At 44.8% G+C, this 26,359-nt stretch overlaps 1 protein-coding gene and 1 pseudogene across 1 annotated transcript; one reads left to right on the top strand and one right to left on the bottom strand.

The window, feature by feature from the left end:
- The first annotated feature begins 345 nt into the window (after nt 1-345).
- Nucleotides 346-26,359, top strand: ZBTB35 (zinc finger and BTB domain containing 35). The gene is made up of 7 exons (XM_014261826.2): nt 346-424; nt 4,029-4,167; nt 6,617-6,718; nt 16,325-16,469; nt 18,256-18,944; nt 21,789-21,919; nt 24,223-26,359. The coding sequence occupies exons 2-7, from the start codon at nt 4,044-4,046 to the stop codon at nt 24,883-24,885; spliced, it is 1,854 nt and encodes a 617-aa protein (XP_014117301.1). The 5' UTR covers nt 346-424; nt 4,029-4,043; the 3' UTR covers nt 24,886-26,359.
- LOC148184516 (uncharacterized) lies at nt 8,240-9,580 on the bottom strand (annotated as a pseudogene).

Raw genomic sequence — 26,359 nt, 5'->3', positions numbered from 1 at the left:
ACATGGGGAAGAACTTTACAGCATGGGTGACCAAGTACTGCAACAGATGACCCAGAGGGGCTGTGGAGTCTAACTTCACAGATACTGAAGAACTGTTTGGAGACAATCCTGTGCCATGTGGTCTGGATGATCCTGTTTGAGCTGGGAGACTAGACCAGATGACACGCTGTGGTCACCTCCAGCGTGACCCACTCTGTCACACTGAACTCGTCACACTGCACAAATGGACTACAACTCCCAGCCTGCCCCGGGCCGCCAGGCCCCGCCCCCGCCGCGCGCGCGCCCTGTCGCGTGGAAGGTGAGCGCGGGGCAGGCCGGGAATGCGAGTCGGGATTGGCCCGCGTGCGCCCCGCTTTCCAGCGTGCCGGGCAGCAGGAAGCGGCGGCGGTGGAGAGGCAAGCGGCGCGGCGAGGAGCTGCTCCCGGTGAGTCCCCGGCGGAACCGCCTCCCCACCCCTTGGAGAGCCGCGTCGTCGGGCCGCGACCCGGCCGGGAATTGAAAAGGGATCGATTTAATGCGCGCTTTGATGACGTAATAAGGACTAACGAGGCGGCGGCGCTGCCGAGCGCTAGGCTCGGGCCGGCAGCGGTCAGGTCCCCTCTCGGAGCGCCTCGCGGGACCCCTGCGCCTGCCGGCGCCTCCCGCACTGCGCTCCGATCCCCCGTGTGCGGCCAACCCTGGGCGCGGGCCAGGCCTTCCGCCTTCGCCCGCTCCGGGCACTCGGCGGCCTCTCATTGGCTTCTGCGCCCGGGGCGAGCGCTGGCCGTGCCTCGCGATTGGCGGGGGTCGCGCTGACTGACATCGGCGGCCGCCAATGAGGCCGCGGGTGGCCGCGGGGCGCGCGGGCCGCAGCCCGAGGGAAGCGCGGGGGGGGGGCGGGAGCCCCGGGTGGGGCGGAGGTGGCGGGGGCGCCGCCTGGCGGCCGCTGTGCCCGCAGTCCCGGGGGGAGCGGCACCGACCCTGCGTCCGCGCTGCGGGGCCAAGGGGCGGGGCGGGATCGAGGCCTGCGCCGTGCCTAAGCGTTGGTTTTGAGGAAAACATGCGGCACTGTGCATGAGGAATTCCTGCTTCTGCACTGCACAGCCCGCGGCTCCCCCTTTCCCAAGATGGCGGTGTTGTGGGCACTCCGCATCAGCTCCTCCGGGTCACCCGACCTGCCCCAGCACTGCCCCAGCACTGCCCCGTCTGCGACTGTGGCATCCATGTGCGGGAAACAAACATCTGGTGCCTGAAGTCCAAGGAGTTCCAGATGTAGCCCAGGAGAATAGTAATAATAACATGGTTTCATTGAGGTGGATTTATAAAAAAAGCTCGGCTAGAATCATACAAACATCACATGAAATGCGTCTAGGGTTACAAACTTATAAGGCTAAGACAGTATTTCAATGAGTCTTTAAAGGAAGTTGCACAGGCAGCTGAAGCAGTCTGTCCCTCATCTGTGGGAATTTGGATCACTTTTGTCTTTCTTGCTCAGCTGCTTTGTTTTCCCAACTGTACTTTTCACTCCTTCCGCCAAAGCAGTCACGCTCTTATTAAACATGTGCTGTTTTTGTGCGGTATGACTGGGGTTTTTAAATGAGAATACTAAGTGAAGCTGCAACTGCATTTAGATAGACAGTAAATTCACATTTTTACTAGTTCTGTGTAAATTAATGACCTGCCTAACATAAGTTGTATGTTTCTTACTATGTTTTTTAAGAGTTCTGAGGAAAAAGCTTTTTAAAGTATCTTGTGTTTGCTGAGTTAAGGTTGCTCTATTATTTTGAGTTTTGGGGTATTTCTTTTAAGATATCCCTACAGTCAGTTTTGGAAGTAAAGCAGAAGTCATGGGAGGTGAAAATCACGAGAGTTGGAGGTCAATTTTTTTTTTTTTTTTTTTTAGGAATTATGCTTTTAATTGCAAGTCATCTGCCATTTTATAAGATGACTTTATAAGATGACTATAATTTTATAAGATGACTTTTATAATTGTGTTAAAAATGTGCAAGAATTGAACTGTGAAGTAGGTAGCTGACACCTTCCCATGTGAGACTTTATGTGAAATACCAGATGATGAAAGAAAGATGGGAACTTCTGGTTGTCTGTCTTAGACCCACCATTACAGATGAGGTGAAGAGAATACAGCAGCAGCATCCACTCCCTTCCACCTCATCTTCCCTTGCAGGCTGGGCTCCTCTGCCCACTTGAAGACCCTGACAGTTGTTTCTGGTGCAGAATATGGAATATGTAGAATTTTCTTAAGGAATAATTTGCTTTGATGCTTGATCTCTGTGTACTGTCAAGCCTCTTCAAACAAGGAGGATTTAATCCATGAAACAGAGAGTAGCCAGCAAGCTCTAAGTAATGTCCAGGTGTTAGAAAAACAAATTACTTGTTGGTAGAATTGCCTTCCTAAGCTTATGAAGGCATACTTAAGTGATCTCAGAACTAAGAGCAGGCTAACAAAGCCTGGGAAAAGGGGTGTACCACTGACAGTGGACACAGAGAATGCAGAATTTAGAGGCCACAGGGACATGTAGCAGAAACTCTACATAAGGAGGAAGAAACAAATAAAGCAAACTCAGCAATTGTGCTGGAATCAGCTCTAGCTGGGTAACAGGTAATTCTGGCTGAGGAAGATTGCAATGACCAACCCAAGAAACCCGCTGATCCAAAATAAGAGAGACTGAATGTGGACGAATCAGCATGGGAAGCAAGGAAATAATGAACCAGTAGAAGAGAGAATAATAATTGGTTACTTATAACCAATGAATACTAATACTTTTGCTTGCTAAAAATGTATAATTATTAAAAAAATTTTATAGTTGGGTACTTGATTTGTGGAATTCCACTGGGCACCCAGGCTTGCACAACTCTGAAATAAATAATCAATGTCACCTGGAGTGTGTAGTTACTGGCTCATTGCACACTAGGTAACGAATCAAACTTTTGTGGACAACATTTCTGTGGTTGACAGCGTAGCAATAGCAGGCAGGGCTGGATTTCCCTAAGTAGTTGCTTCTGCTCTACGTATTTCATTCTCTTGGCAAAATGACTTCTTCATGGGTGACTTTTTTTCTGAGAGATAAGAAGAGAGTGTGTTTTGTGGTGTAAACAGGAACTCCATAATTCTTTTTTTCTGCAGCATTCTAAGTGTAAGCCATGTTAGTGTGGGAGTTGAAGATGAGCGTTGCTGCATGGATCTAAAGTAATTTTTCTGGGAGGTAATTTGTGAAGTGCTTGAATTGAAGCACTTGGATGCTCTCCTGAGGTTCTTCTGCATAAGCAGCAGACTACTGTCTGCATCTTATCCCCAGGTACCAAGTTGTGCTAAACCTCTCCAGGTCCGAGATCCTCTGCATATTCCACCCCCAGCCAGCTATGTTTATTGTGTTAGTAAGGGAGGAAGAGATATCAGATTACAAGCACTATATGTCTTTCTCAGAAGGCTGGCAGAGAATATTTCACTTCACAGAGGAAGAACTGTAAGTAGGATGGATGAATAAGCTTGACAGTAAATGAAATCCCTGGAAATTGTGATGCACTCAGAAGCTGAAAACTGCTGCTCTACTAGATCCATATTTAAAGGAAGTAAACATCTTGTGTTCGTGAGCTCCAAAATGTCACTTAAATATAAACGTTTTAAGAACTGTCTGTTAACCAAGTGGATTGATGGGATTGCAAGAAGTAACTATATGAATATTCTGAGATTACGCTGCTGCAGTGTTGAATAAGTAGCTGTGGAGATGTTGCTTCCCTGCAGTATTTACTTCGAGGGTGGTGGGTCCTTCCTGAATCTGTAGGATAAGGAAACCCACTTCGGTGTTTCTTCATGTGTCCAAATAAGACAATATTCCATATAATTAATGGTGCCATTTCCTACCTGTCAGCTAACATTGGGTAAAAAATCTGTTAGCAAGACAGTTTTTCCATTGGTTTTATAGTCTGGCAAAGTGCTAGTTAGTTCACTTTTGTATAATTTCCTGACTGAGCACAGTATTTACTGAGTGGCACAGTATTCTTACTGTCATATCCCATTTGTTTTGCAGACCAGTGCTTCTGCCATGGAAGCTGAGGAAACAATGGAATGTATCCAGGAATTTCCTGAACACTATAAAGTTATTTTGGATAGACTGAATGAACAACGTGAGCAGGACCAGTTTACAGATATCACTCTGATCGTTGATGGTATGTACAGGCACGCAACCAGTTGATATTCAGAGAATTCTGAAAGCTGTGCTGGGATGCTGTTGGATTTTTCATGGTCAGGTGTCAAATTGGGCTGTGAACAAATTCCTGGTTCTGTACCTGTGTGCAAGTTACTTGCAAAGTTTCATTGTAGTGATTAATAATTTTGCTTCTGCTTCCCAAACATGGTATATTTAATGTGCTAAGGATTCCCAAAACGTTGTTAAAATATTTTTCTCTGACTTGATCTGTTTGACTGCATGCAGAGAACTTTCACAAATACTTTGTATTTAAATACAAAAACCCACACCTTAAAATAATATTTACTTCTCACAGCAGCTTCTCTGGTATCTGTCTACTATTTTAATATATACTTTAAAGAGGGTAGCAGCACACACTTTTTATATGTGTTCTATGGGCATAAGAACTGTTTAAAAAGGATAATGAACATACAAGTGCTTATTATCTCCTTAGAAAAGGTGGTATGTCATAGATCAGTTAAGCCTCCTTCATATTCCAAACACTTCTTAGAATGGATCAACACTAAAAGTGTACAGAATATAGGCGGTGTCCACTAGGACAGACTTAGCTAAATTAGTTCCTCCTGATCTTTAAACAGATAGCAGCAACTCACTTAAAGAAAAAGGATACTAGAGAGTCTAGATTAGAAGGAGGTAAGCAAATGAAGAAAAAAAATATTCTTCAGGCACAGCCACAGTTTCACTGACAGCGTTTGAAATATTTTCTCCTACTCTGTCATTACCAAATCCATGTGTTGGGCTCAGAGCTGGTTTTGTGTGCAGCTGAGTAGTTCTAATCCGTGTTGCTTCCTTTATCCCTATACCATTAAGCCTTATGAATGTTCATGCCTCCAGTGGGGAGAAGAAATACAGATTCTGTGTATTGGTTTGAAAGACAGGTGTCTGCTAAGGAAGGCAGGAGCCTCGCTTGAAATGGAAAATGTAAACCCACTGCCTCCAAATTATTATAATTTTGAAATTAAGGAGCTTTCAGGCCCCTTGATATATGGGAATAGGAATAAGAGTTCTTTACTAGGAAAATTAATATGAAAATGCAGTAGCACAAAAAAACCACTGACAGTCAGAATACAACCTGACACCCTGTTGGTCAGGGTGTTGGTAGCACCATGGTGGCTGCAGTCCTCCTGGCATGACAGACCTGGTTCTGTTGAAGCAATGATCCTGTAGAAATGCTGCAGTTTTCCTCTGAAGGTGCAGTGGTGGTGTAGATGGATCCAGTGTTCCCTCTGGGAAGCCAGTGGAGAAAGACTGCCTGTGTTGTTCCAGGTTTCAGATTACATCCAGGTAGAAATGCTTGGCTCCTCCCCCTGGGTGGGGCATCTGACAATGGGATGATGTAATTTTATCAGTCATGCAGTGAGACTCAATGGCCCATTAACAGAAGAAATCCTTCTGGAGGGAGGATGCAAGAGATAAAGAACACTGCCCCACCTGTTTTTAACAGATGGTACTTTGGGTAACATCTTGCATTGCAACCTAAAACACTCTGGAAAAAAACAGAATATAGATATGTAGCAGTGAAGGTGGCTGCGACAAACCTTTAGGTCCCCTGATTTCAGAGCAGAGGGTGGAGAGAAAATAAATAGGAGTAGGAGCGATGGTTGGCACCAGGAACACTTTAATGAGGAATAAAAGAAAATAGGGTTTGCCCAAAAGGCCGAACAAAAATAACCAGGGAGAGAGAGCTCCGTGGGAGTGACCAACCAAAGACAAGAACAGAGGAAGGCACGACAATATATAACCTTAGGGGACAAACATTCTAGTAGCCTAGCCACATAGGGAGCAACATTACCCAGTCTGTAACTGACACATAACTTACTTAACATAACAACAGAGGGATATCTTGGGAAAGACTTTTAGATTGCTGTTAACTTGAATGAAAGATTCCCATGACTTCAGATAGATAGGTGGCTCTTAAGAGGCAATAGTCGGCTAGCTCAGCTCCCTGGCCAGGCTTAATTCCACATAGATATTCTATACCAATAGAAGAAAGAATAGAGCAGAAATACTTGTTCTGTGGTGTTTATGCTGGCAGTGGTGATAACATACATCAGTCTGTAGGAGCAACAAAAACTTAAAACATACAGAGCTGAGCCCAAGACATACAGAAAAATGTTAGGATAGAAATTTCCCATAATTCATTGCTTAAGCATCTGAAAAGAGAAACATGTGAGTGAGGCTTTGGCAAGGTTTGACATGGCAAGGCAATGTCAGCAAGGTTCTGTGTGAAAAGGGACAAGCCAGCTGCAGTAGAGTCCTGTGTTACAAGAAGCAGCAGTCAGTATATGCTGCTGGAATACATGTTTGTGTTTGCACTGGGTGGTCTTTTTTCCTGCATCTGCATTTATTCTGCACTATGGAGGGGCAAAGGTACCACCCTAAACCAACCTTTTTGTCTTCCTTTGCAGGTCACCATTTCAAAGCTCATAAGGCGGTTCTTGCTGCCTGTAGCCAGTTCTTCCACAAATTCTTCCAAGATTTCACTCAGGAGCCTTTGGTGGAGATTGAAGGTAATCTGACTTGTGCAAATGAAAGCATTCAGAGTTGTGTTGTCAAGCTGGATATTATTGTAGCATCCTTAGTACAGGCCAGTGCATAGAATCATAGACTGTTTAGGGTTGGAGTAATAGAATAGTAAGATCATCTAGGCCCAGTCTCACCTGCCATGGGAAATGACGCCTCCCACTAGACCAGGTTGATCAAGGCCATATCTGGCCTGGTCTTGAACACTTGAACATGCTTGGTCATTGCAGTTAACTTTCTAGATCTTCATTCATGAGTTGTTCTGAGACAGCTACCATCACTGGAAAGAAAACCTCCCTGAAGAAAAATCAAAATTAGAACAGTATTAAATATATTGGGAGGGAAAATGTGAGATTATGTGGTGCTTTTTCATTTATTTTTTTTCCCCTTCTTTCGCCTAATATATGGCTAGTGAAGGTGAGGCAGACCCTGTATATGTTTTTAGGACTAGCAGTACTGGACAAAAGCTTTCCCAGAGAAAAGCCATTCTGGTCAGCTAAAAAGGCTGACAGTGGTGGCCAATGGCAGATGCCTTGGCTGGGATGTAAAAGCAAGGTAGACATGGAGCAATACTTATGTGATAGGCAGGGAGGAAATTAAATTCTTAGAGCAGCATTTCAGCCTCCAGGAATAGCATTTTTTGTTCAAATGTATATATTTTTGGAACAGCTTTTTGTCCATCTTATAATTCCTTTTATCCTTGTCTTGGCAAAACTCCACAGTTGTTCCAGACTCACATGGTTCTCTAGCAGATTTTTTTTATTCCAACATGAGTGAGGTTGGAACTATAACGCTGCGCTCTACGGCTCTCCAGGCCTGGGCTAGCTCTACACCACTCGGCCGATGGCAGTGCCAAGAGTGGGGAACAGCACGGGCACGATGGTCCCAGTGCTGAACCTCCAGAGCCCCCTGCACTCGGGCCCTGTAGATCTCAGGCATCGCAGGTCTCAGTAAAGGGATGGAGGAGGCTCAGAGTCTCTCTTAGCTTCCTAGGAACAGGTTTATTGGTAGGGAAAGGGAGAGGTGACTGGGGAGAGGACTGGGACGATGAAACAGGAGAGCAACTGAGCCCCAAGCACCTCCGTGCGTCGGGTTTTAACCAAGGGGAGGGCACAACTCAGGGACCAATCAGGGAGCACTTCGGGAGGAGTCAAAGGAGGGGTTTACAGAGCTTGGGACCAATGGGAAACATACGTGGGTGAGGCGGCAATTACAAAACCAATCCTGTATCGAGCAGGGGATGAGAGGCATGGAAGGTACTGGAGGAAAGAGTAGGGTTTACAATGATGGGCAGGAAATGGGGGCCGTATAGGGACGACTGATAGGGAAGGTTCAGGAATAAAGGGAGGGGTTTACAAAATTGACAGAGGGGAAAGACCATTACATAATTGTGGGGGAACAACAGGAACCTACCAACAAACAGAATTAACAAACAGAATGCAACATCTCCCCCTTTCTTTTTAGAAGGAGGAGGTTGCATGATCAGGGGGAGTAGAGGGCTCAGTAAATCATTCAATTTGCGTGGGAGAGGGAGGAGGTGAGGAGGAGGTAAGGGGGTGTACATTGGCAAAATTAACTTGAGGTGGGGGAAACAGAAGGTGCAGGACGGATTGAACTGAACATCTTCGCAAGATCGTGAATGCTACTAAGATTATGAAAATTACAAAGATGACCCATAAAACAGTCTTTACAATTGAGGAGAGCCACCCAGACAGTCCCCATCCTGAGAAGATGTTGGTGACCCAGTCGTTGGATTCCTGCTTGATTTGATGGATCATGCCTCTCATTTCCATGATGGTCTGGCGGACGCTGGGGCTCCTGGTGGTAAGGTTCAGGCAACAGAGCCCCTCGAACTCCCTGCAGTCGTGGTCATGCAGGAGCAACAGGAAATCGATGGCCGCACGGTTTTATAGGGTGGCTCGCCTGGTTATCTCCTCGTCTTCGAGGAGGTCGCTCAGCGCGGTTGACGTTAAATTGGCTTGCTTCACTACCCAACACTCGAAACAACCTAATTCTCCTAGGGCTTTAGCAGCTGCTACCCAAGGCAAAAACACAGACACTGCCACCCATTTTAACTTGCTCCAATGAAAAATTTCAGAATCGCAGTCTGGATCTAATTCATCCAGGCTACGTTTCTTTATTGCCGAATTGTTTTTTGTCGCCGAGTTATCAATTTGGGTTGTGTTGGGGGAAAACAAGGACAACCAGCCCAAAGTACACGGCCCTCCGAGAAGGTGAGAGGGGATGCCTGCCCACGCCCGATCCCCACAAATCAAAAATAGACCTTTTGACAACTTGCGAGGGGAAGGGTCAAGGGTGGAGGGCATCTTAACGTGCGCGATGTTATTACACCAGCTGGCAGCTTGGAACTGCTTATTAACTTGAACTACTTGAGGATACGGGGCAAGGTCAGAGGGGTGGTATTTAAAATGAACACAAAATGATGCCGGGGAAGAATCTAACAGATCAAATTCTTGGGGCTCATCGGTCGTTCGCTCTAGTTGCCGTTATCAGTCCCTCCAGAGGAGGAAAGGGTTTCTGACAGGCTTCTTTACTTTGTATGCTGGGACGGAGCGAACAACGTGATGAGCCGGCTTCCCCTTATTGGCATCTTCAACTAAGGCTGTCAGGGCATCGGGAAATTCTGCGGGTTTTAAAGGGATCCCCACCAGGCAAGTGGTCATCGGATTTCCTGTCACTCCAGTGGACGGGCACAGTTCATCACGCTGTAGGGACTTTGCCAGCGTGACCCATACATTTTGCTTAGGCTGAGGCATGATCCATATTGTCGTCTGGGTCACTAGCAGCATCAGATGGAAGATGGTTGAGGTGATGCTAGGGGTTGTCATCTTAAAGATGGCTCTCTCTAAAACAAAAAACATATACTTGGTTTAACATAACAGAAAAGGTAGATTAACATAACAAAAAAAAAAGGGGGGGGGCTCAAGGTTTCCTCCTCCTCTTTTCCCTTGGGGGGTCAGGGGGTGGCGTATCCGGACGCGACTTCTTCTTCTTGATTGTCTGGTGGCCTGCTTGGATGTTTGGGGACAAGGCTTCACCCACCTCTGTGGGATCCACCTTAGTCCCTGGGGCGAGGAAATGAAAGCATAACCTCACCCCCAGGTCGCCAGCTCAAACGGACCCATGATCTTCTGGGTCTCTGGGTCTTGGACCAGCACTGGAGGGCAGTGTTGTAGTTGGTAACTGTTGGCTGACTGGAAGTGCCGGGCCACTGGAGGGTTTAAGTCACTATCAGAGCAGTTTAAGAAGTTGATAGTGAATAGGGCCTTGCACAGCCGGTCTTGGGGTGTGCAGCCCTTCATGGTCTCCTTTTGATGGTTCAGGACACGTTTGAGCGACTGATGGGCTCGCTCAACGATTGCTTGGCCTCTGGGGGAGTGTGGGATGCCTTTTTTATGCTCCACTCCCCACTCTTGCAGGAAATCCTCCAGTTTCCTGGAGGAATATGCTGGACCATTATCCGTTTTGATCTTTCTGGGGACCCCCAGCACAGAGAAAGCCTGCATGAGATGTTTACAGACATGCTCGGCTTTCTCTCCTGTGTGGGCAGAGGCGTACACTGCACCTGAGAAGGTGTCGATGGAGAGGCGTACATATCGGAACCTGCCAAACTCTGGGACATGTGTGACGTCCATCTGCCACACTTCACAGCTCCCCAGGCCCCTAGGGTTGACCCCTGATCCCAGGGATGGCATTGTGGTGGATTGGCAGTGTGGGCATGTGGCCATGATGGCTCTGGCTTGATCTCGCCTCAGGTGGAATTGGTGGACCAGTCCAGGCACATTCTGGTGGAACATCTGATGGTTCAACTTGGCTTACTGGAAAACATCAGGGAGCTGAGCCATTCTGACAGGGGCAGCAAGGGAATCTGCTCTTTCATTTCCCTCAGCTACCGGGCCAGGGAGCTCTGTGTGCGATCTCATATGCATGACGAAAAAGGGCTGCTTTCGGTGAGAAACGGTATAAATTAATTTCGAAAGCAGTTCAAACAGCTGAGGATTAGAGACCTCCTTGAGAGCCGCGTTCTCGGCTCTTGCTACAACCCCTGCAACATAAGCCGAATCAGTTACCAAAGTGAATGGTTCAGAAAACCTCCCAAAGGCTCTGACAACAGCATCCAACTCAGCAACTTGTGGAGATCCTTCCACATACTTAATATCCGTTTCCCACTGCTGAGTCTGAGGATCCCTCCAAGTCATCACTGACTTGTGGGATGCTCCGGATGCGTCTGTGAAAACTGTCACAGCTTTGAGGGGTTTTCGGCTCCTAATTTCTCTTGGAATCACGTTGAATTTTGCATTGAAAAACTTGTGGGCAGGGGCGTGGACTGAAACTTGTCCACTGTAACTATCAAGAGCAATTTGGAGAGTCTCATTCTCCTGCAGCAATTGATTAAACATCTCTTTGGTCAGCTTATCTGGGGACGCTTTGTCCCGAGACAAGCTGACTGGCACTTGTATGCATGGACAATCGCACCCAGCCATCTCTCGAAGCCTTGCTCGAGCTTTCCTGATGAGCTGAGCCATCAGTTCCTGTGGCCTTGTGATACTTTTGGACTGTTGGTGGCTTAGGAAAACCCATTCTATTATCAAGAGCGGGTCCCTTGAGCCTCGGTCCCACTGAAATATCAGCCCACAGAGATGTGGCAATTTCCCCAACACGATGAACTCAAAGGGCAGAGTTGGCTCATATCTGTGTGCTTGCCTCTCCATCAAGACGTCTTGCACCTTCTCAAGGGCTTTCCTTGCCTCTGGGGTCAGGGACCTAGGAGAACTGAGCTCCTTCTCCCCCTTCAAAAGTACGAAGAGGGGGGCTAGGTCCTCAGTAGTGAGGCCCAGCCAAGGCCTGACCCAGTCCAAAGTCCCACACAGGGAATGGAGGTCTGCCAGAGTTTTAGGATCGCTGTGTATGGCCAATTTTTGAGGAACAATGGTCCTCTCAGCGATCTGCAGGCCCAGATACCTCTAGGGTGGCATCCTTTGAACCTTGTCTTCCTGGAGTTGAAATCCTGCAGAGGTCAGAACTTCAACCACCAGGTCAAGCGCTCGTGTAAGTATATGGTCATGGGGGGCGCACACCAGGACATCATCCATGTAGTGGTGGATGATGACCTCCCCCATTTTGGCGCGTACGGGAGACAGCAATGAGGAGACAAACCACTGGCAAATGGTTGGTGAATTTTTCATGCCTTGCGGCAACATTCACCAGTGGAATCTCCTCACTGGGGCTTCTCGGTTAATGGTGGGAACCGAGAAGGCAAACCGTGGGGCGTCGTCAGGGTGTAGAGGAATTTGGAAAAAACAATCCTTTATGTCAATCACTGCCAATTGCCAATTTTGAGGGAGCATGGTTGGGGTGTGCATCCCCGGTTGAAGAGGTCCCATGTCCACAATGATCTTATTGATTTCACGAAGGTTGTGAAGGAGCCGCCACTTGTCCTTCCCCGGCTTATGTATTACAAAGACTGGGGAATTCCAAGGGCTGGTAGTCTCAACTATATTACCCTTTGCCAACTGCTCCTCCACGAGTTCGTTGAGCGCCCTTAATTTATCCCTTCTGAGCAGCCACTGATCAATCCAGACCGCATTGTCAGTTGTCCAATCAAGCTTCTGGAAGGGGCGCTCCACAGTGGCTGCCTCTAAAAATCCCGAGGGGTTTTCGGGATTTCGATCTTAACCCCCCATTGGGACATGAGATCCCTCCCCCACAAAGGAATTTGATAGTCTGCAACGAATGGGCGTAAGTTAGCCAATTGCCCATCTGGCCCCACAATTTGTACCACGCTCTTCGATATCCGAGCCAATTTGGTACCCCCTATACCCTGTATCTTACCTGCCACGGGTTGCAGTTCCCAATGTGACGGTCATCTCCTTTCGGGGATGATCGTCATATCTGCTCCCGTGTCAAGCAGATCCTTCATATTAAAGGATTCTGCACCCTGCTTGACACTGCAATCCAGGATGGGCTTGTCTTCACCCACCATGTCAGCCCGGTAGACGCCTGGTGCCTGGTCGTCCACCAGGATTTTTTCTGGGACTGGAATAAACTGGGCAATGATCTGCCCCTTTGGTAGGAAAAATGGTGGGTGAGTGCAGCGCGCCAGGAGAATGAGGTTCTCCGGACCACCTGGGAAGGTGATTGGAGAAATCTCAATCTCTGGGGGTGTGTGCTTGGTGTCCCCGATGGCAATGTACTTACTGTATACGTCCCGTGTCCCGAATCCATCGTTGTCCCCTCCAGCGGGTCCACAGCTACTACCGTCCAGTGCTGGGACTGAAAGAGGATATCACGAACTGTGATCAAGTGTTGCGTCTGGGATATAGGCCAAGTCCAGTGTTTTCTCTCCCCCCTCCCCCGCGAGGCCTGCCCCATTTCTGGCTTCGCGCGGGGCAGGTTCGCGCCGCGCTCCTAGTTTTTTTTTATTATGCCCTCTTTAGCTCTCCCTCCCAAATTGCTCCCTAGATGTCCCTGGCGAGGGTGGGCAGCTGGACAGTCCCTTGCCATGTGCCCCAGCTGCCCACAGCGGTAGCACTGTAGAGGCCGTGCAGGTGGTGGTGAAAGGTGGCCTGTCGGCTGCTGAGTCACGGCTGCAGTGGGCATCCTCCTTGGCACTGGTGGTGGTATGGCCTTGGACATTCCCACCATGGGGACTTTCTTCGTGCAAGCTTCAATGAGGATGTCCAGCGTCGGAGGCGGGTAGAGAGGCAGGCTAAAGATTACTTGCTTGCAGGCCTCGTTTGCGTTGGCTTTAGCTGTTTCTAGCACAAACTGTTCTTGTAGCTCTGCTCTCTCTACCTGTTTTTCGACCTGGGCTTGCAGCCTGTCCATGAACTTAGTAAAGGGCTCGTTAGGGAGTAGTCAAACATTTAAAAGGTTAATCTGGGGTTCCTCCTCAGGTAAGGTGTTAAAAGTCTTTTCCGCGGCCTCCGCAATTCGGACCAGTACAGGCCAGGGTAAAACCCTGGCCTGTTCCTCTGGTTTTGCCCAATTCCCCTCGCCGCACAGGTGATCTAGGGCAAGAGGGTTTTCATCCGCGTCAACTGTGGCTTCTTCACTGTGCAACAGCTCAGGAAGGATGGCCTCTAATGACCTCTTCCACCCTTGTTTCCACAGCTTGAATTCAGCTGGGGAAAGGAGGCAGGAAAATAATTCCTTTAGGTCATGAGGGACCATTTCATTCGTGGAAAAGGTAGCTTTTAACAAACCCTTAAAATATTCGCTCCTTCTCCCGAATTCCTTCTGCGCCTTGCACAGCTCCCTCTTTGTCTGGAAGAAGAAGGGTTCCCATTCCCGGTACCTTCCCCCCCTTCCACGAAAACTGACAGGCGTGGCAAAAGGAATGTCTACCCGTTCCGGGTTCTGGTTTCCGGGCTGACCCCTCCGGTTTACGAAGCGTGGGAACCGGATGTAGAGGCTTGGGAACCGGAAGGAGGGGCGTGGGAACCAGGAGCCGGAAGGGGCGAGGCTGGAGGACCGACCGAGGAGGAGGGCTTGAGGGAGGAGCAACGGCAGGAAAAGGCAGGGTTTGGGGGCATGGTGTTGGTCAGACATGCCCAGGAGGAGGAGGAATCACTCGAGGGGAAGTGGGAAGGGCCAGGGTAGGAGAAAAGGGAGGGGCTACAGAGGAAGGGGTTGGTCACGGAGGGAAGAAAGGGGTTATGGGAAGAAGGAGCACAAGGGAGGGGCCCGGCCATGCGGTCCCCGCCATCTTGTGCCCTCCGGGAGCCATTTTGAGTTTCGGGGAAGGAATAAGGGGACATAGGGGAGCAATGTGAACAAGGGGAAACTGGGGGACATGGGTTCTGGGGGAACAACTGGGGATTCACAACTTTATTTAACTGGGGATCAACAACCTGGGAAGCGCTTAACTCAGGATTAGCAACCAGGGAAGCAGGGGAATGGATAAGGGCTCTGGCAACTTGGCCAGGGCTGCCAGGGCAAGGGTTCTGAGGGAGACGTGGGGAGCCAGGGAGACTGCTGCCACTGTTGGAGCCCTGCGTAGCACGGGTTGCTCCGCAGGTCTCCCCCAACTTAGGATCAGGGGTAGAGGAACACGGGGATGGGGTAACTGGGGAAACTGGGGAAGAATGTGTTGGCTGTCCCTGCACTCCCCCCTTTTCAATTAATGATGAACGAATCAAAACAAAAAGTGGAATCAATTTTGCTGCTGTTTTGTCCCCTTGATTAACTAAAGCCGTTAATTTAGTCCCAACAGAATTCCAAAACACCACTGAACTGATCCTCTCAGGGGATACTTGGGGGTAGTGCAGAAACAGCCATCGCACAAGCCTTTTTACCAACCCTCGGGAAAACCTTTTATTCCCATCCTCAAGGATACCCACAGCTTGGTGAAAAATCCCCCTCTGCTCAGCCGACAAGCGTGCACCCATCTCTAACCCCCTGGCTCAGCAGTCCCACCACCTCCTAACAGCAAAGGACAATGGAAAAGAACAGAAAATAAGGGTCCAGACCTGCACCACCTTTTCCCACCCCGGGGGAAGCTCACACACCACACACCTTTTCCCCCTCTGGGGAAACTCACCAGGTCCGGACGACGGCTGTAGGAGGTGTCTCCAAACCCGAGGCGATTCTCTGCACGCTGAGAGTTGCCGCCTCGATCCCTGGGAGCGCCACCAAACAAAAATCGGTCTGCTTCCCACTGGGGTAGCTGCCACCCACAAGTCCTCAGTAACAGTATGACTCTTCCGGGGGTCTCCAATCCTCAAAAGAGGCCCCACATTGGGCGCCAGCTGATGCTGCGCTCTACGGCTCTCCAGGCCTGGGCTAGCTCTACACCACTCGGCTGATGGCAGCGCCAGTCATGGGCATGATGGTCCCAGTGCTGAACCTCCAGAGCCCCCTGCACTCGGGCCCTGTAGATCTCAGGCATCGCAGGTCTCAGTAAAGGGATGGAGGAGGCTCAGAGTCTCTCTTAGCTTCCCAGGAACAGGTTTATTGGTAGGGAAAGGGAGAGGTGACTGGGGAGAGGACTGGGACGATGAAACAGGAGAGCAACTGAGCCCCAAGCACCTCCGTGCGTCGGGTTTTAACCAAGGGGAGGGCACAACTCAGGGACCAATCAGGGAGCACTTTTGGAGGAGTCAAAGGAGGGGTTCACAGAGCTTGGGACCAATGGGAAACATACGTGGGTGGGGTGGCAATTACAAAACCAATCCTGTATCGAGCAGGGGATGAGAGGCATGGAAGGTACTGGAGGAAAGAGTAGGGTTTACAATGATGGGCAGGAAATGGGGGCTGTATAGGGACGACTGATAGGGAAGGTTCAGGAATAAAGGGAGGGGTTTACAAAATTGACAGAGGGGAAAGACCATTACATAATTGTGGGGGAGCAACAGGAACCTACCAACAAACAGAATGCAACAGAACTAGGTTGTTATAAAGGTCTCTTCCAACCCAAACCATTCAGCGGAGCCATTTAAGGGTGTGATCATATGAAACTGGTGGCTACAGTACTGTGATCAAAATGACGTGCGTGCAAGCGTGCAAGATTCACTGGGAAGATGAGGCTGTGGAACTGTTGGAGGTAACTTGTTTCTCTTGCCTGTATGCAGGTGTAAGTAACATGGCATTTCGTCACCTAATTGAGTTCACCTATACAGCAAAACTAATGGTACAAGGTGAGGAAGAAGCAAATGATGTTTGGAAAGCTGCAGAGTATCTACAGATGCTAGAAGCAATCAAAGCCCTTGAAATCAGGTAAGCACATAAGCCTCTTTTTCTTCTCAACACTGAAGGTGAGAGTCTGAATAAGGCTTTTGCAAGAGGTGGCTGCCAGTATTCTTCAGTGCTGTTCCTTATGCCAGAACCTCCTTAACTTGTATAGAACCATATATTCTTCTACTATAACATACATGTTGGCATTACACAGGGTAAAACAAGAATGTCACATTCAACTTGATGACAAGTGACATGGCTTGTAAATGTTGCTGATGTTTTAGGACTGTGTGTTAACTGATAGTTAGTCTCTGTGCTGTCTGATGGCCCACATCTGACTGACACCTGGCTGTACAGTGACAGTGTCTCTGGTAATCACACAACATTAGCAAGTTTGTGCTGGTGTTTTGATTTTGTGCAGCTTTCTGCTGTTTCTGAGAGAATAATCAGTGATCTTAAAATCTCTTACTGCAAAATTAACCTCTCAAAATTCTTGAATGAATGTAACTATTAAAGTCAGTTTTATGAACCCATGTTCAATACTCAATCAAATGTTGCTGCAGCACCTGTCATCCAGTACCAGGATCTGTAATCCATTGCCAAAGTTTAACTTGAAAAAAATGGGTGTCAGTCCCATCATGCTGTTTTTTATCCCCTTTCTTCCATTTCACTTCCATAAAGTGCTCTCATGTTTTCATTCCTTCTGCATGCTACACTGGTTGCATTTGGTACATGATCCAGGAGCTCCTTGCAATGTACCTCTCATCTTGTAGACATCAGAAATCCCAGCTATATGAAACTGGGTTTAGCTACGCTGTTTTCCTGTGTGTGAGCAGACCAGGGTGCCATTTATAAGCTGTGGCCTGCATTACATCATTAGTAACACATCTGGCAGTATGACTTAGAGACACTGGAGGTCTTGTCTCTTGTTACTAGAAGGCCTGGAAATGATAGGGAGTGCATTACATGAAAGGATACATCATGGTGCAGAGGAGGGTTAAAAGCACAGTTTACTCCAGTCTGTTTGATGGGAAGATAGCCACTTATTTTTGAAACTGGTGATCAGTAGTAAAACCTGCAGCACAGTAGTGATGTGGATGACTTGAAAGCATTGAACCACTCAGCTGTATCTGTGTTTGAGATGATGTGCGAGCTCTGACATTTTGGAGGAGGGGGGGTTGTGTGTGTGTTATTCAAGGAGAACAGCACAGAGCTGAGGCTAGTGTTTAAGCCTAGAAAATTAAACTAGAATATTCCTTTCATATCCTGGTGGCTTTTTTATGTCAGGTGTTAGCAATGTGCCTGCCTGAATTGTGGGATATGGTAACCCTTGTGTGTATAACCATCATGTGAAGTCACAGCTAAAGTGTTTTCTGACAAGCTCAAAGTCCTGCTTGCAGTTGCACACACTCCAGAGCTTAAGAGGTAAATGGCATAGGAGGGACTTGAACCTTATTTCTGAGTAGGCAGGCCAAAGAATTAATTATTTTAGAAGAGTTTTTCTTCCAAGTAAAGAATTTTGCAAATTTTCAGGTAAGTCATTAAGTTAACTTGCTTTTCTTCTTGATAGATGCTTTGTATTTTTCAAGCAGAGCTCTTTATTTTAAATACTTAAAAATATTTTATCAGCTTTAACAATGTTATTTTACTGCACTAAGGAGTGTAGATTAAGGACAAATTAGCTTCTGATGTGCACACAGATAATGTGGTCGTCATTCAGCTTTGAGAAACAGCTAGGGGAGTGTTGGATGCAGAACCTCATTACTAGGCAGGAGCTGTTATGTCATTGTTAATTGATCTTAACCATATTTATGCAAATGCTTTTCAGGAACAAAGAAAATTCATCACCCTTAGAATCAAATGAAGCACAAGGTAAAAATAAACCAAAAAAGAGGAAGATTGCTGAAACCTCTAATGTTATCACAGAAACACTGCCATCTGTAGAATCAGAGCCTGTTGAAATTGAGGTCGAGATTGCTGAAGGGACGATGAAAGTGGAAGATGACAGCATTGAAACTCTTGAAGAAGTAGCTTCTGCAGAGCAATCCATAAAGTACATACAGACAACAGGTACATCAGATGAATCTGCTTTGGCTCTTTTGGCAGATATCACCAGCAAGTATCGTCAGGGAGAGAGAAAATGCCAGATCCAAGAAGAAGGTGATAGTGCAACTGACTCCTCGTGCAAACAGGTAGAAGGTATTGAAATTGTGGAACTTCAGCTGTCACACATGAACAATTTATTCCACTGTGAGAAATGTAACCGTTCATTTAAATTGTTTTACCATTTTAAGGAACACATGAAAACACACTCTACTGAGAATTACAAATGTGACATATGCAATAAAAGATACCTACGAGAGAGTGCTTTGAAACAGCACCTCACCTGTTACCACCTTGATGAAGGTGGTGCCAGCAAGAAGCAAAGACCTGGCAAGAAAATACATGTGTGCCAGTACTGTGATAAGCAGTTTGATCACTTTGGGCATTTTAAAGAGCACCTTCGGAAGCACACAGGTAAGAACATGCTACAGTCCTGTGCTTGTGGCCTTCATTCTAGTATTTTGGGCTTTTGCATGTTTTGGGGAAATAGATCATATGCTGAAGAAAATAAATGAGTCCTGAGTGCTAGAAGTACTTGGCTTCTAGTTATAACTAAAATGGTGGTATCTCTTTTTGTTCTTGTTTTTGTTTGTTCATGTTTTTTTCTTTTCCATTGATGTAAACCTTTGGGGGATTGAGTCAATTAAAAATAGTCACCTAAAACCAGAAAGTAGTAAGGAAATTTCTCTGCCAAGTCTATTAAATCTTAAAAGATTTTTTTTTTCAAACTATTTCCTTAAGGCATGTCCCCTTCTTCAGAAATAACTGAGGAACTACTTCTGTTTTCAAATTTTTCTAGTAAATATTGGTATTGAAATATTATTTGAATCACAATCTTCTTCATGGAATACAGTCTAGAGAGTATCTTTATGTAAGAGAACTTCTGAGCAAGTGCCTATTAGACATAAAATACCCTCAAAGATTTATGTCTTGTACCATCTTGTGTGGAAGGTTTTACCCTTGCTCTTGTCTCATCTCATTTATGATTTGAATTTTCTTGGTTAATTAAGCAAAACTACTAAAACTGGCAAAACATCTCTAGTCATTATAGTACACTTTTTTTAGTGTGAAATCTGCTTCTTTGAAATGTGGGTAACATCTTTTGAGTATAAAGTGATTTGTGCTTCTTCTTTTTAGTTTGGGAGATTACTTCTTCATCGTGCTGAAAAGTCTGCTGACTGAACAGACACTGAGAATGACACAGATAACTGAATGTAAAATATATGTGGTCTTGATCTTCCAGATGTTTTTGTTTAATATGCCAATCATGAGTCACAAGTAAAAGTTTAATGGAGGGTAGCAGCTCTATTTCTTTTGCAGCTTATCACTGTTAAATATTTTAATTAGAATTTCTTAATTTAATTAGAATGTATCTGTGTATGGGACTGCTGAGTATTGATATACGGCAGTGTCCAGTCTATTACCAATAGCCTCTTAAAAGCTCCTTTTATAAACAAGCTTTGGGAAGTCCTTATCCCTTGTAAAGCAAGGAGTGTTTCTCCATTATAAGCAATTCAAATAAATGCTAGTTAACAAAAATCTATTCAGAAAAAAATTGTGGCAGATAACCAGAGTAATCCAAAATACGTGATATGTTAGTCACTCTTGCAAAATAGGATTTTCAATTAAAAGAAAGCTAGCATGCCACGAGAGGTACAAAATACTAAATATATATTGATCTAGTGTGTATAACATATGGAATCTAATTACTTTCGGTTTAGCATTTTCAATGTTAAAATAACAATTCTGATTTAAGCTTAAAATCGGAACAGATACCATCATTTAACTGTAGCCTCCTAAAAGAATGAAAAAACTCCCGTTCTGTTATAGGCTTTCTAAATTCTGAGCTGTGTATGCCACTGATTGAATGCTAAACTGAACTTGAAAGTCATGTGAGAAAATGTGCTAAAAATATTTGATCCTGTTGTTGTTCAATCTCTATACCAGCAAGTACATTCAAATAGCAGTAGTGCAGTAATAGGATGATAAAATGGCTTGGGTTGGAATAGACCTTAAACATAATTTCGTTTGACCCTCTGGGACCATGGACAGGGTAGACCAGGTTCCCTAGACCAGGTTGCTGCAAGCCACATCAAGCCTGGCTGTGTACACTTGTCAAGGATGGGACAACCACAGCTTCTCTGAGAAACTTGTTCCAGTGCATCACTACCCTTTGAGAAAATATTTTCTTCCTAATATCTAACCTAAACATACTCTGTTTCAATTTAAGGCCATTCATTGTCATTATCACTACATTCCCTTGTAAAAAGTCCCTCTCTGGCCTTCCTGTAGACCACCTTTAGACACTGGAAGGTGCTCTTAGACCTCCCCGAAGCCTTTTCTTCTCCAGGCTGAAAAACCCCAATGGTCTCAGCCTGTCTTCACAGCATAGCTACCAGGAGGATCTGCTCCGTGATTTTTAGGGCATGGAGATGAGACTGACTTGCCTGTAGTTCCCGAGGTCTTCCTTATGTCCTTGTTTTGAAAGGGTTATGCTTCTGCTTTTCCAGTCATCTTGAACTTCACCAGACTGCCTCACCTCAAATTTTATGTACAGTTGCTTAACAGTTTCCTTCACCAGCTCTCTCAGGACCAGCAGATGCATCTCATCAGATCCCATGGGCTTCCTTTTTGTGTTTGAGTTTGCCCAGGAGCTCTTTCATCATCCATGCACACTCTGTAGAATCACATAATGGTTTGCATTGGTAGGGACATTGTAGATAATCTAGTTCCAAACCCACTGGTTGCTTGGGCGAAGTCCATGTTTTTTGACCTGCAAGACTGAAGGCAGTTTAGCGTCCTCTGCCTTTCCTGGACAACACTCTCTGAAAATGTAGTATTTCGTAACCATTGGGGGAAAGTTCCCACCATTTAACATCTTTCTATAGCTTTTGAGTGTGTGACACTTAAGCTACTTGTGAATTTCTTTTAAAAAGCTAATTAAGTGTGAAAAAAGTGTGAAATAGCTTCTATTTCTTTAAAATATTTTCCCAGAATAGTAATATAATTTCCACAAATGCCTTAAAATCTCCTGATAATTGTTACATTGGTTTTCTTCTGAATGAGAGTTATGACTCTGCATCAGTTTTCTGCCCTTTTATGCTGAATTTTCATCTCATTTTCTGCAGAATAATCCAGTTGGCCACATCTTTACAGCCTATTTATCAACCTAGATAAGAGAAAGAGGGGAAGAAGAGAGACCTGAAAGAAGACTGGGTGGTTTTGTACACTTACAAATCCATGTATCTGTTTTAACAGGTGAAAAGCCCTTTGAATGTCCCAACTGCCATGAACGTTTTGCTCGGAATAGCACGCTCAAATGTCACCTGACAGCCTGTCAGTCAGGAGCTGGCGCTAAAAAGGGAAGAAAGAAGCTTTATGAATGTCAGGTGGGTAATGGAAGTAGGTGAGTCTGAGTTTAGGTACCTCCCTCCTTCAAGGAGCATGGGAGTACTGAATAGGAGAGGCAGAGTGGGCTTATGTCTCTAAGAGCTATTTCAGTAAAATAATTCTGAATCACAGAATATACAGGGTTGGAAGGGACCCACAAGGATTGAGTCCAACTCCAGGACACCCCAAGAGTCACGCCATGTCCCTGAGAGCATTGTCCAAACACTTTTTGAGCTCTCTCAGGCTGCTGCTGTGACCACTGCCCTGGGGAGCTGTTCCAGTGCCCAAACACCCTATGGGTGAAAAATACCTTTTTTGATATCCAGCCTAAACCTCCCCTCACACAACTTCAGGCCATTCCCTCGCATCCTATCACTGGTCCTGTCATCTTCACCACAAAGAAGAGATCAATGCCTGCTCTTCCTCTTCTAATAAGGAAGTTGTAGACAGTAGTGAGGTCTTTGGATCACATTCAACCTCTATGTGCAGATAAATTTTCACATTTAAGTATCTCAGTTTAAAATACGGAATTACTGATGTGGAGCCTTATGCTACTTACAGTCATTGAGATTCTTCTGGGTAGGCTGCATTTTACTGGTCTTTCTACTTCCTTTTCGAGGTTCTTGCTACACTCACCTAGGCCTTTCCCACTTCTAAGCATGCTTCATTAAAAGTGAAGCCCAAATTAAAGTCCAAAATAAAAATTACTATTTAATTTCTTGTTTTATTATTTTCTGTTTGATACCAAGCATATGGATTTTGTCAGGAAAATAATTCAAATTTATGGTGGCAATCTGTAGTATTTTTTTAAGCCAAATAAATGCTGTAGAGATTGCTAAGGTACTTGGTCAATATATGTAATTTACATTTGAAAGGCTATTGAGATAAATCTCACTTCAATTTTAAAGAGCTGATTCAAGTCATAACTCATTTTCTAAACTTATCCTGTCAGAGATGTTGTGAATGTGGATTTGTGCCCCTTCAGCCTGCAGAAAATGCAGCAATTATTGGATAAATTTTTAGGTTTTCTCTTTAGAATTGAATTTGAACAAATAAATCTTTATTCACTGAACAAAGAGGAGAAAAAAATGTCTTTTTTTGATTAGTCCTTTTGGTGCTCTTCAGTGTATGCCTTGAATACTGAATTACATTCTGTGTGGCAAGAAGTAAATATGTGCCTGGCCATTGCTGATAGTCATTATCTTTATGTATGACTAAGTAATTTTGAGTACTTAAAATATTAGTATTTTTAAAACTGTGTGTGCAATCTCTTTCTGAAGTGTGAGCCTGAGGGGGGGGAGGAGTGTGGCAATAGTATTACAACCCATTTTAGCAGACTTCAGCAGCAAAATGGGTATGTTTGTCTCAATTAGACAGACCTGCTCTTGAGTTAATTCTGTCAGATACTCCCTCCATCATCTTTCTGTGCTGTTGCTTAAAATTATGAAGAAACAGAATGTCCTGTTTCAAAACTGTTGGCCAACAATGAAGGGGTGTTGAAATGTGTGCTCTTGTTGCTTTCTACAGCCAAACACATTTGCATGGACAAAAGACTCCTGAGCCCTGTGTATTTTTTTACTCCAAGCCTGATTCTACCCCACTCTTCTGTCTCTTCTACCCTGCACCTCATTTATTTCTGCAGTCTCTTGTGTGTTGTTTCCCAGCTATTTACCTACACTGCCAACTGAAGGGAGCTCTGTGCTTTGTGAAAACAGCATGTCTGCTGTTGAGGCAGTACTTCTGTCTGGAAAAGGATGAGAGGGATGGAGTTTTAAAAGTTTTATGTCCTGAAATCACTCAAGGGGGCATTTTTAAAATCACAAGTTAAGCCTCACAAATGTCATGAGCAAGTGAAAGCTGATAAGAAAAATTTGTACTTTTAGTGGTACTGCATCTAGAATGTCAGTAAAACAACATTTTGTATTACACTTTCATTGCACCTTATTAATGCATAAATATCTTTCCACCCAAAACACTAGTGCCAGACATGTATTGATTGGGGTATGATACTGTACATGAATTTCAGATAAGAAAACTTTCAATGCTCTACTGACTTGTGGTTTTTGCAGGTATCTCATGTACGCACAACTCAAAATAGCTCAGCATTCTTAAAAAAAGAATAATTAAATATCAAGTCTGCTGTTCATTTGAAGCTTTCATCTCAGCTTTTATCTTTAACATGTATGTTTTTTGAATCCAAGTAGCAAGAAGCTTTGCAATGTGAAGCCATAATCTCAGATAGGCAGTGTATTTTGTCACATTTCTGTTGGCAGTGTTTAACATGCTGTATCTTTTGTTTCAGGTTTGTAACAGCGTGTTTAACAGCTGGGATCAGTTCAAAGACCACTTGGTAATACACACTGGTGACAAACCCAACCACTGTACCTTATGTGATTTGTGGTTTATGCAAGGCAGTGAGCTGAGAAGGCATCTCAAAGAAATGCACAATATTTCAGAACTGTTAGTGACAGAAGAGGTTCTTCCAGTGGAAGCTATGGAAGCTGAACCAGTAACATCAATGACAATAATAGAACAAGTTGAGCAAGTGCATGTCCTACCAGTAATTCAGGTACAAGTGGATCCTGCACAGGTAACTGTGGAACAGATGCACCAGGATCTCATACAGGACAATCAAGTGAAAGGCACACAGATGGAGGAACTACAGGAACAGGTGCAGATTAGTTACTTGGAAGTTGAACACATTCAGACTGAACAAGGTGCAGAAGTTCATGTGGAGCAGTTACATGTTGAGCATGTAAATCAAATACAGATGGAAGAAGTACAGGCAGAACTTATAGATGGAACAGACCTTGAACAAGTAGAATACCAAAGTGTTGATCAAGGAGAAACAGAAGAAAAGGATCCTAATCAAGCAGATGATGCAGATAAGGAACATCATGAGCAAGCTGAAGACTTAAAAACGCAACAATTAGTGGACACACAAAATGCAAAAGTGGATGACTAGGACAAATAATGACACTGCAGTTTTAAGAATGAAATACCAAATTATTTTTGTTAACTTTTACATTGGTTTTTGAACTGTCACTGGTCATGTTTCCAATATGCTGTTCATAGGAAGCTGGACAAGTGGACCAAAATTAGCTTTCTTCATGTACAATTAAACTTCTCTCATATGTGAAAAATACTTCCCCATTCACGTAGTGCCATGGAACAGAAACTACCACAGACACGGGCAACTTTGTGAGATTTTTAGCAATGAATAGCTTGCATCATTGTTAAAGCATTCCTGGGCATATGTAAAATTAATTTCACCTCTTTTCCTCTTGCAGTAGAAGCAAAGTCTTGTATAAATTTGCAGGATGTCTGTGGCAGGAGATTCAGTAAAATCTGAGGGGTTCTGCTGTAAGTGGCAATTACATACCTATGAATTTTCAGATCTTAACTTTCAGGCTGGGCTAAAAGCACTGTTGCTGGAGGTCTCTGAGCACAAAAGTCCTGTGCCTTTTCAACACTGAGTGGTTAAATTTCCACAAAGTTTATAGAGTTTTTGAGAGCTTAGTTCTGTAAAAGGCAATGTAGGTAATGTTATAGTGCTTTATATTTTCGCTTGAAATTGCCAGTTACTGATTTTCTTTTTGCATTAAAGTTAGAGGTGGGGGGCTGAGGGAGGGAAAATACTTCACTTGGAGGCAGCAGGACACCCTAAAAGGGACACTTAAAAATAGGAAAAGCTTGGTAGAGTCTGTGATAAACATGATTTGGAAGAAAGCTACAAGCAGGCTTTTCTTTTATAAATAATCATTTTTGAAAATGAATATGTTTTAACATAAACATAGAGACTTGTCTATATGATATCAGGTTCTTGGGGTTTTTTTTAATGAAATTCTGACACTTGGCAAAAAGCTGTGCTAAACATAAAAGTAAAAGCCATAGGTATGAGTGCTAAACTGTGGATTGAAAAGTAGAAGTGTAAATACTTTAATCAGTATTAGAAAATAAAACAATACCAACCATTAAATGTTGCATTATTTGTTTCATCCAATATATTGGGAACAACTGAGTGACTGGAAATTAAGTGCCAAGTTCCAGTGTTAAGGATCAATCTCACTCTTAATATGAGTCATAGCTTTTTACTGTAAAGTTAGATTAGTTTAGAAAATGCTTGTCTACGGTCAAGGATGTTAAGGATGTCTTAATTATTGCTGGAGGTTAGAGGTGCTCCAAACTCCTGAAGAAACTATTTTCCAAGCCTTAAATGAAGGGAAGAATTTTTACAAGAACAGTCCCTACTGCTTTTGGTAATACTAAAAGTCTTTGTTAAAATCAGACTTTTCTATTCAATATTCAAATGCAGAACTGTTTCTTGGGATTTGTGCTTTTATTTAGTTACATTCAAAATTATTTCACCATAGCCTATGAGATACTGTTGCAAAAGAAACATGGATCACAATTAAAATTAAACAATTTGATTAATGTAA

Source organism: Pseudopodoces humilis, chromosome 4, assembly GCF_049639895.1.
Source record: "Pseudopodoces humilis isolate 2021_Gansu_Grassland_sample_001 chromosome 4, ASM4963989v1, whole genome shotgun sequence".
Classification (NCBI taxonomy): domain Eukaryota; kingdom Metazoa; phylum Chordata; class Aves; order Passeriformes; family Paridae; genus Pseudopodoces; species Pseudopodoces humilis.
This window is presented reverse-complemented; position numbering and strand designations above follow the sequence as displayed.